The following is an 11671-nucleotide window of genomic DNA, read 5'->3' as shown; positions in this document are numbered from 1 at the left end:
CGAGTGCTGCTTAAGTTGATAATTTGTCCTGTTATAGTTAATAAGTCATTGTATTTGTTTAATGCAATTACTAGTATTTTTATTTATGGCCATATGAAAGGGGCACCGATCTTAAACTGCGTTTTTCGGAGAAGGTTTAAGTTTATGATGTCCTGGTAACTCATCTGGAACCTATATTTTTTGACGATAAAATACCTATTTAAATTCGCAATACAAATAATTCAGTCAATGAAATTTCACCTACCGATGACAATACATAAGTACAATGAGCGGGCGCGGTACCTACTAACCATTAAACAACCGAGTCAAAACTTGTTAATTACAATTATAGAATTTTAGATTTATCGAGTGAATCGCTTTTTAAATCTCGTATATAAATTACATAACTATACGGAGCAAAGAATCAAATTATTCACAATTGCGTTGCCTCAGTGTGAACTTGTCGATCACGCTTCCTGCAGTACCGGACGCGAGAAAATAGGACGCACGAACAAGTCAAGGTACGAATATATCAATTAGTTGATGGAATATTTCAATACCTATATAATATTTCTATCAATTATGGTAATATAACGTTTACAGTATTATATTTACACTCACAACTGGAAGTTCCCATTTTTTTATAATGGCAGCGACGCAAACGACAAATATAGGTAAAATAGTTAACCTGACATAATCTTCGCCAATTTAATGTTTCCATTCTCTGGGGCAATGGCAAACAGACCGGGTAGTCTTGAACGATTCACAACACCCCTCTCTCATTAGTTTGTTCTTCCCTTCTTATAATTTTTTTCTTTTTGTAATTGATTTACCACTAGTAAAACGGAAACAAAATGGTAAAAGTTAAAGATGTCAACGTACTAAAATTGAGTCTTGGCTAAGCTTCAAGGTTTATTCAGTGCCAAATACCACCATTTAAAAAAGGCCATTTAAATAACACAGCATAGAAAATCATTGTCATACGTGAAAGAATTAAAACTACCTAGTTCTAATAACATAAATAATAAAATGCAGAAAAGTATGAATGAATATAAGATCAAAAAAGTTCTCTAAATAGCTTTCCAATTTATATGGGGATATATGGGGCATATCTGTAAAAATAATAAGTTCTGTTATTGACGTCATAGCACCATATCTAGCACTAGTTTTTAATAGCTGTATTAAACATGGCGTGTTTCCTGACCTTCTGAAGTATAGTAAAAATACACCAATATTTAAATCGGGACTCACTTCTGACCCGAATAACTATCGCCCTGTTTCGGTGTTGCCGACCCTTAGTAAAATTTTTGAAAAAATTATTTTAAGCCAAATGCTTACTCACTTTAACACTTATAAGTTACTTCATATAAAACAATTTGGCTTTACTACGCTCGACTACGGATGCAGGTGTTGAACTCATCAGGAATATTATTGAGGCCTGGGAGGAATCACAGAATGCACTTGGTATCTTCTGTGATTTATCTAAGGCTTTTGATTGTGTTCAACATTTAACGCTGGTCAGGAAGCTATGCCACTATGGTATAAGAGGATCTGCACTCGATCTTCTGAACTCATATTTAAATAATAGGATTCAGAGATTACCACAAGGGTCTATTCTTGGACCCTTCCTCTTCCTAATTTATATAAATGATCTACCTAACCTTGTAGAAAAAAAACACAAGGTGGTATTGTTTGCGGATGACACTTCACTTATATTCAAAGTGAAACGAAGCCAAGTTTTATATGACGAAGTAAACAATGCTCTATCTGACATCGTGTACTGGTTTAGCGCCACTAACTTATTGTTAAATAATCATAAAACCAAATATATTAAATTCACCGCGCCAAATGTCAAAAATGTAGATGCGAATATTTTATTAAATGGAGAGGTGGTAAAACCAGTGGAATCTGCTACATTTCTTGGCATTACTCTTGATTCCAAATTACAGTGGGGCCCCCATATTGAAGGATTGGCGAATAGGCTTAGTTCTGCAGCATATGCGGTTAAGAAAATCAGACGGTTAACTGACATAGATACGGCGAGATTAGTATACTTTAGTTATTTTCATAGTATTATGTCCTATGGTATATTGTTATGGGGCAGTGCGGCCGATATTAATACTATCTTTGTGCTGCAGAAGAAGGCTATTCGCCTACGTCCTAAAGAATCATTAAGAGAAAAATTTAAAGAAATAAACATTTTGACTGTTGCTTCTCAATACATTTTTGATAATGTTTTGTATGTTCATAAGCACATTGACGAATTTTCTAGAAACTGTGACATTCATAATGTTAACACGAGGAACAAACATAAACTTGTTATGCCTACTACTCGGTTGGGTCGAGTTAGTAAGTCTTTTGTTGGGCGATGTATATGCTTCTACAATATGATCCCAGAAAATGTACAAAACAAATGTGTTACGAAATTTAAAAGAATTGTTAAAAAACGTTTGTGTGGGAAAGGTTATTATAGCATAAACGATTTTCTTAATGACACCACGGACTGGGATTAAAGCGAACACCCTCAGGCTCTTTAATTATTAATGCTTATTGTACGATATTACATTGTAATCCATATTTTATATAAAAAAAAGCCCGCTGAGTTTCTTGCGCCCATTCTTCTCAGGTCTGAGGCAGTCTCTTTTGAATGGGTGGTAGATTTTGACGTTCAATAAGTGATTATAAATCCTATTTTGAATAAAAATATTTGAATTTGAAATTGAATAGAGCGCATAAATTATAACTTTCCTTATAATTTTAATCAAGTAAATCAGCTTGACGGAAAATATTGGAAGTGCAATTTTGTGAAATGGCATCCCTACAGTATATCGTTGCCACTTCAGGAAACTGAGCTAACTCGGATCAATACACAATAAATATAGTTATATTAAAACTGGTAAAATAGGTATTAAAGTTGATGAGAGTGGTATTTCAACTGTCCAAAGAAATTTAAAACTACTAGCGCCGAAAGAGGGTTTTCAATGGCAGTTATTTTTAATGCTCTGTTGCCAAAACTTTTGAAAGTCTGTTTTTAAACTTGCTGCTGATACGTAATTAAGTACAATTAATTATTATTGATTTAATACGGACCCCTTTCGAATAAAAGGCTCCTTCATTGTTTTGTCCTGACCTGCTCTCATCCATTACTTTCCCGCTATCGCTAATACGTCAGCGCCCTCTTCTTCGTTGCGGAATGAGACTTGCTTACCGAGATAGACATATTCGTTGACGTACTCTTTTTGTTCTCCATCTACATATTTTATTGGTATTCTGTGTATGTTTGTCATGGCTTTTTCGTTTGGTATTTTATTAGGGTTCATATTTAGTCTTACTTTTTGCTTTCTCTATTCAACGTAATTATCATGCGAAATCCAATTTGGTCGCGGTTTTTGCAAAAAGCATGATGTCATCCGCAAACCTCAAGATTGGCTCATTATCTCGAACTCAAACCTTATTTTTTCAGTAATTTTTGTAAAATTTATTATTCAAATAAAACAAATCTTATAACTATATTTACAATACTACGACTACATAAAATTAAAACTATCATTACGAGGAAGCGTACCAAGAATACTGGCAGCATTACCGCGTTGGATAGCAAGGCTGATCCGTTGACCGAAATAGCTGCCAGTGCTTGGGTTTCCAGTAGCCTTATTGAGGCGCGAAGATAGTATTTTGTACTCTGAGTTACCTGGTACATGATTTACAGTTCTAGTAACCAAGGGCTGCGCACTATGAACTGAAGATAGAAATGCTGGTAAGGCCACGCCCGAAACTTTGCGAGTACCCAAACCACCAAACCGTATCGGTAAAGAGGCTTGAGACCATGCACGATCTGTAAACGCGAGATTCAAAACGGTTTCTAAAATATTTTTAAGTGAAATATCAATCACATCAAGCCAATTTGGAAATTTCCATAAAGAGCCTAGACCTCAAGAGGTACGTAAATTTTGGAACAAATAAACAAGACCGAATAATAGTTAAGGCTATATGAGAATTAATTTTCAATAATCTGTCCGAAACGTTATTAAATTTTTTAATGTGATCGTTGAAGATCGTTGGAATTGAAACAGGAAATAATGGAGCTCCACGAAGGTGAAGTGAATTCTTATCCAAAACTTTAATATTGGGGGCCAGAACATTAAATTTATTGGTAATATCAATCCGTTCAAAAATTTGGAAATTTTCGCCGATAAAAAGCTCGCATTTCGAAAAATTGAACTCAAGGCCGATTGAGCTAAAACTTTCTATTACAACTTTCAAATCATCTAAAACCTAAGTCCACTTCACCACCCAAAGTACCATCGTCCAAGTACCAAACATTAAATTTTGATTTTAGTTTTGTTATGGCGGAATGAATGGCAAGGCTAAATATTGCTGGACCAAGAGGGTCGCCTTGCTGACAGCCAACGGAAGACCAAATATTATGATTTTTGAATAATAATTTCGACGGTTTACTATAACATTGCCAAATATAATGATAGATTGAAGGAATTGAATTTCTAACTTCTCTCAGCAGAGCTCCCCTATCAACAGAGTTAAAAGCATTTTTCACATCAAATTTTAGAAAGACATCACCAGAGTTCCTCTCCAAAAAAGTAGGTCACATTTCACAAGATCACTCGCTTGGCTCAAACATTGTTTATGTTTTAATTATTATCACTCATTAATTCACTATTCACTATTGGTCCATTTAACAGTCACTTCACACACAATTGGTCCGCGAATGACACGAACTGCGCGTTGCTATGTGCAGAAGACAAAATCTGAAAACAATAAATACCTTAGCAACTATATTAACAGGATAAAAATACTTAGGAAATATACTATCCTAAAACATTGTGATGGGTAGCCACACCGACACACCAACACTTGTACCGATGCAGCACCGCTTTCTGTGGCTGGGATGGGACAGCAAGCGCTGATTTGCAGCGAAAATAATCTGAAACAGAATTAAAATATGGATCGGTAGTATCTTCTGCGTCACAGCTCAATGACATCCATTTTGTAAAATGTTCTCTACAATGGCTATGAACAATAAAAAAAAGGTCTTGCCCGACACCTCTGCCTATTACAATATCTTCTCCTCTTATCTCTATTCATCCTTGGCTTACACTTTTATTATATATATATTTTTTTAAAGCATTTGTGTATGTTGTCCAGAATGCTATATTTATAATACTATAATTGTGAAGTTTTCTGATCAATGCTTCGTGTTAGTTAACTTTTATTATTTTATTTTGTACAGAACCCGATATGTATAAGTTAACGAAGTCGAGTGCGCTCGCCGAATGCCTTCGCCCAATGCTGTGTCAACGTGTAAAACGGCAGTTAACAGTGAGGTAGGGTAGGTATGAGCAGCGTCCATTAAAAACAGCGGAGAAGACTAGCCGGTTAGACTGGATATAGTAACAGCCTTCAATTAAGTATATTATATACACGAAGCTTTCATCCTACGTAATCAAATGAAATTATCGAGAGATCTTTTTAACTTCCTGCATGAAATTTATAAAAAATCAGGAAGTTATTGATTTTACCCCGTTTTTCGAGTTTTCATCAGATCTGGACGTATTAAGGGCCTAGGAAGCTTCCCTGACTATTCCCGCGATGGTGTCCGTACGTATGTATGTGTGTGTATGGATGTATGTAAAAGTCTTATAACTTTTGAACGGCTTGACCGATTTCATCGCGGTTGGCGCCATTCGAAAGGGCTTGACCAAACTTGTAGATTTTGATTAAAATTTGGACTGGTAGATTTTGAGAAATCGTCATTAGTACAATTTGAAGCGGTTAGGTATGGAATAAGCGGGAAGTTGCAGGGAGGGCCTATGACCCTAATCAACTGTTTTCCTCAAATTTTTCCGAATAGTCACATTGATAGAGAATCCAAAAGTATATCTAACTGTACACTAAACTCATTTTAGAGTAAACTGGCGTTTCATTTATTTTCCACCGTCGATATTGTTTATGTTGTGGACCTCTGCCACCTGATGCCTTCAATATAAAAACATCTTTGCAAACCACTTAAATTATGCATAATATTAACATTTGAGCCTAGTCGCGCGGAAAGTAAATTTATGCTTCTTTTTACTATTATTAGCCACCCGTGGATATCTCTTAATCTAGGAAATATAGAAACAAACATTTTAATATGTAGTCTCTTTGATTAATGCGAACGTTACACAGTTATTCTAACAAAATACTGTTTAAAACGCACAGGATCACGTTACGTCTGGTTGAATAAATAAATAATAAAAAAACATCTTTGACGCAAAAACCTAATGTTAAAATACTGTTAATTTACATTACATTACATTTAAAAAAACACAGGTGTTCACATACAAGTAATCAACAAGATGGATGACAATAATAATATTATTTATTTCCCGCATGGAAACTGTAATATCTCACTTTGTATCAGAAACAACAACGCAAATATTATTATCATTTGCTCTCGCACTTACAGTTATCTCTCGAGTTTCTTGAACTGATTTTATGATCCTAACTAATATTAGAAAAGCGATGTGGATTTGTTTATTGGTTACCAATGATATTATAGTATTAAAAGAGGTAGATATAAGTTAGGTATCTTAATAGCGCGCCGAAAATCAATCGCCTAAATTGAGTCAATTGGTTCCTTTTGTCGTAGTCGCTCTCTCGATACGAAAACGGTGCACACGCGTTTGTTGTTGACAGAATTGCTTACAATTTGATATAGGTACAACATTAAAATGCCGTCTTGTGTTATGGGAAGATGCACTAATTAGGAAAGTAAAAAAAAATCATAGAATTACATACCACAGTTAAGAAATCATGAATTATAACATTTTATTAGATTTCATTATTTATCTAACAAAATAAATATGTTGCCATGACAACGCCGATCGCCGCCAAGCCGATCATAGATTAACGTACAGAAATGACAAAATATTGATGCTGTCTGTTGCGGGATGATCGAGGTAGAATATTTTAGGAAATGATGTAAAAAAGTCATTGTTGCAGTGAATGTAATAATTTTTAATAAACAAGTGCGTATATAGGTAGCTGAACTATCAAACTACTAAATCAAGTTTTAGGGTAGGTAGCGGATGTAGACAGTGAGTGCTATTTGTTTACGTAGTAGTTTTTTCAGTATATCCCTTTCTAAATGCAGAAGAATCAATGGATCATTTTCTTCTTCTCCAATTACCTTATTCTAATAAACCTCCAACAAAAAGACATTCATAAATAATATAAGATACAAAAAATAATAATTGTAATCTTAAAACTTTTTGAGAGCCGTTATTAGTATAATTGTAAAAATTGGACCCTTACTGTAGATACCTTTCGGTTTTGTTTTGGTGTCTGTTTCTAAAAAAACATTTTAGTATCTTATATATAAATAATTAATATCATCAATGTGGCTATATATTAGAATCAATATTAAATTATTTTTTAATAAATCAATGACGTATTATCTACCTAATTTCAATGCAGTTCTACTTTATAGCTTTTACTACATGAACTCACGAATGAATCGTAATTTAGGCATAAATCACGGTGTACGGTAAAAAATCATATCTGATGAATTAACTGTATTTTCTCTATACAAATACGAAGCAATTAGCAAATTAGAGCTATCTCTTTTTCGCTTGCGATAATTGCATTAACTATCCTTCTTTGACGTGTAATTGTAATGTAGTGTGCTATTGCAATGTTAAATTATTCATGTGTGCGTTAGTGTGTCATTTTCAAACACCGAATGTTGTCTACGTAACCAATCTATACTTTTAAATATCATTGTTGGTTACGCTTTCACGCCTCAACTACTCAACCGAGTATGTATACCTAATATTTCAGGGGCGTGCATACCATTTAAGCAAATAGGCAGTGCCTACCTCGTTAAGTACCTCAATAAATGTTGCACTAGTGTTAAAATCAGTAACGGATTAAGCTTACTTGGGGCCCGTAGCAAATTTTTTCAATGAGCCTTTGGTATATATACTGGAAATAGTCAGTTACCGAGTGTCTGACGTGGGTTGTCTCAGTAGGAAAAGCTGTAACGTTTCACGTTTTTGCCACATCAAGAAATTCAATATCTTAATAAGTTTCTCTAAAAAAATATGCCCAGACTGAGATCAGTGGGACATGCGGGGCCCCCTTTTGCGCGGGGCCCGTAAAATTTTCTACACTTGCTTTAAGGCCAATCTGGTTAAAATTGATTTCGTTAATATAGTTCTGTTATTCTATAACCAAAGGTCAATTCAACCTCATTAAGTTTTGTGCCTACCTTACTAAAAAACCGATGCACGTTACTGGTATAGTTAGTCCCGAAAATTTTAAGAATTCCCGAGGAAGCGCCATACGGCAGAATGTGGTACATTATAGTTATGATATATAGAAGTTAACCGGAATGTGTCGCTCTTAATATACGCAGCAATTTTATAGTAAAATGGTATTATACACCTCATGGCAAGCGTCCTGATGGAATGACCATAGTGTTGTGGGCACGGGAAAGATGCTGGTGTGGGATGCGACTTGCGGACACTCTGCCTCCTTCTCATGTCCAAGTTTTGAATAAATATTATATTGTATATGAAAAGAATGCCATTATAATATTAATATACAAATTACTAACAAACCTCTATATATACAGAATCCATTATTTTAATACGTAGGTAACTATGTAGAGTTTTATCTTTAGCATTATTAAAAATTATCTTTTAAATTTGATACTCGCATTGTACAATAATTGTTTGGCTTAGCTATGTTTTTAGATTCAAAATTGTGATATGAAACACATTTACTTATAATTATAAGGACAGTGAAAGGTGATTGCAAGTTTTACCCTTTAGTAGTTTTTTTTAATGTTTGGAATAAACAAAAAACCGCTGGGCACCTGAGTATTTCGTATTACAGGAAAGAAACTTAACAATTCACAGAAGGGACTAAAAGAAATGATAAAAACATCTAAAATAACTTAGGTATTTAAATATGCCTATAAAGAGAAAGATACTTAGAACAAATTACAGAAAACAAAAAAATATTCAAATATCATCATTTAGGTACCTAATATTTACTTATCAAAAACTTAATTTAAAAAAATACGTTATTATTAAAACATCGATCAAAGTTACAACGAACTACAACTACTATTTATATTATGTTACTTGCTGGTACGGAACGCTCCATGGGCGAGTCCGACTCGCACTTGGCCGCTTTTGTTTATACCTCTCTAATTTATTTTAGTCGTGTTTCGCGTCTTGTAATATTTTAAAACGAAAGGTGATATTATTATTATAATATATATTATGACAAAAAAACAGATACCTATGTCAGCAGACTAAGTAAGAAGAAATAAGTAGGTACTTACCTAACGAAAAATGCAACAAAATGTTTTTGAAGGTATGCTCTTAAATGATCTTCTGATTATTAGTATGTATATGACTAAAGGTAAGGTTTAACGAAGCGATTAATACCTATTTTATTATTGTGAAAGTGTAATATCACATAGATATAGGTAATATTGTGATATTTATTGCACGACGAAGCGGTTTCCTGTTGAACGGGCACCTACGGTTGCATTCTTTGGAATAATACGCCTTAATAATATGCCTTAACTATTTATTCAGTTGTGTCGTGTCTCTACACCGCGTAGGGTGTTCTGATAAAAAATTGTGCAACAAGGATGGGATTATTGGAGCATCAGAGGGATTCAGATGTTGTGTCCAACGAATTGGTATTCTATGTCAACGGTAAAAAGGTGAGTGACAAATGCGAAATATGTACAAATACCTATTATGACGGTAAACTATTTACATAACCTTAAACTATTTAATGCTAGGTTTTAAAGCAGTATTATGGATATGGTGTCAAGAGACATTATAATATAATAAAAATTAATATAACTAGGTACCTACCAAAATAACAAATATTTGATAGTAAGTGCTATTTTAATTTACCATTTACCCCCTTATTCATAATGGTCCGCTAACTTTAAACAGCCGCTAAGGAGTGTTTTTTCTCATTCTGACTTAGGTCAATAGAAGAAGACAGAGTGAGAATTAGCAATGCTTTAAGTTAGCAGACTATTATGAATAAGGGGGATATGAGTTTAATCGCCAAATATAGGCATATGCATAATATTATAAATACTATATTCAACTAAATGTACATTTGATATGCTTACACAGACTTTTGATGTTTCTTTTTAGGTTACCTACTTGCGTTATGTAAATTTGAATAATCCCTTCTTGTTTTATAAAAACAGATACCTATGTCAGTAGACTACGTTAGAAGAAATAAGTAGGTACTTACCTAACGAAAAATTCAACAAAATGTTTTGAAGGTATGCTCTTAAATGATAAGTTTGTGTACTTCAAATGGTGGGCTGGGAAATTCAGTTCTGTGTTCCATGTCAAAACCCCTTTATGAACAGCATGGCGTTTACCAAGTGTTGTTGCAATATGTTATGTTATTGTCACATAGGGGGTACCATAGGGTAAATAAACTAATTTCTATTTCTATTCTATTCAACAATTTTATTTATACCGGCCGCCCATACACCACTCTCTTTCTCTCAAATGTTAAAAACCCATACATAAAAGTAGAAAAATGTACCTAACACAACTGTAAAAGTTCGTTTAAACTATTTTGATACGTCATAAATGTATGTTCTTTGGAATTCAGCAGTCCCTTCAAAAGCATTCAGTTCAAGTTGTGCTATTATCAATTCTATTCTTTTATTATTATCAATAACTATCTCTAAAACATTTGGTTCTTTTTTCTGCTTTTCTAGAAAAATAATTCTAGATCCTAGACTTCTTTAGAGCTATAGAACATTTTTATCTCATTCACTGAGAAGCGGTTCCTTTCGTTTCCTTTATTCCTTCCTCCGTAATAACCATTTTATGAGTTGCATCTTATGAAATCTTTGAATTTTTAAATAACTAACATATTTTCATGTTTTAAAACATAACGAACAAAAACCGCCAGGCTATTTCATTATGTCCATTTATAACTGATGTCATAAATTTATTTGTATCTCATGTCTCAATATTTCGGACTAGGCTCTTATTATTGCCATTATCGTACGAGAATCAGGGTAGTGGTTTCAGGCCATTCCTTCGACTAAATTGGCACGCTTTAACATAATTCTATCTTCTAAATCGAATCGACAGTTTCCTATATGTGCTGCTGCGAAGGCTCGGTCACCATGACCTATGATGCCACTGCAGCGTGGGCCATCACTCCTTTGCTACCGTCAACATGCCGGCGACCCTAGAGATGAAAGGCCTCTGGTGTAGGTTGTGACTTTTTTTTAGACATGCTAGAAGCCTCTCATATTGAAAACATATCTAAGGCGTGGTGGCGGAAACTGCCAAAAACCAAAAGTGGAGGAAATATGCATCACTCTTTGATGGATACATGTTTGTTCCATTCATAAAAGAGTTATCCAGGCGTCTTACTGATTCGACCCAAAGTGTTTTTAATTCGTGATCTTGTTACATCGTTTATATCAAAGTGTACCAACTTTATTTAAAATGGTGATTGTACAATAAATATTTGAATATAATATTAAATATAATATATTAATAAAAATCCGCTGAGTAACCTTATTAGACCTTCTTAGATGTGAGACATTTCACTTCTACATTTCATTTACATCTGTTGTCACAGGTTTTAGAACAGATCTTCAATGAGCGTCCGAGAG

The 11671-nt window shown here is 34.0% G+C and overlaps 1 protein-coding gene across 1 annotated transcript in view; it reads left to right on the top strand.

The window, feature by feature from the left end:
* The first annotated feature begins 9595 nt into the window (after positions 1-9595).
* LOC126965358 (xanthine dehydrogenase) overlaps positions 9596-11671 on the top strand; it is a 35497-nt gene continuing 33421 nt past the window's right edge. The window contains exon 1 of the mRNA XM_050808901.1: positions 9596-9721. Within this exon, the coding sequence (XP_050664858.1) occupies positions 9647-9721 (75 nt within the window). The 5' untranslated portion in view covers positions 9596-9646. The remainder of the gene's footprint in view (positions 9722-11671) is intronic.

The sequence above is a fragment of the Leptidea sinapis genome, chromosome 7, assembly GCF_905404315.1.
Source record: "Leptidea sinapis chromosome 7, ilLepSina1.1, whole genome shotgun sequence".
Taxonomy (NCBI): domain Eukaryota; kingdom Metazoa; phylum Arthropoda; class Insecta; order Lepidoptera; family Pieridae; genus Leptidea; species Leptidea sinapis.
The sequence above is the reverse complement of the archived record's forward strand: the minus strand, read 5'-3'. Positions and strand labels throughout refer to the sequence as shown.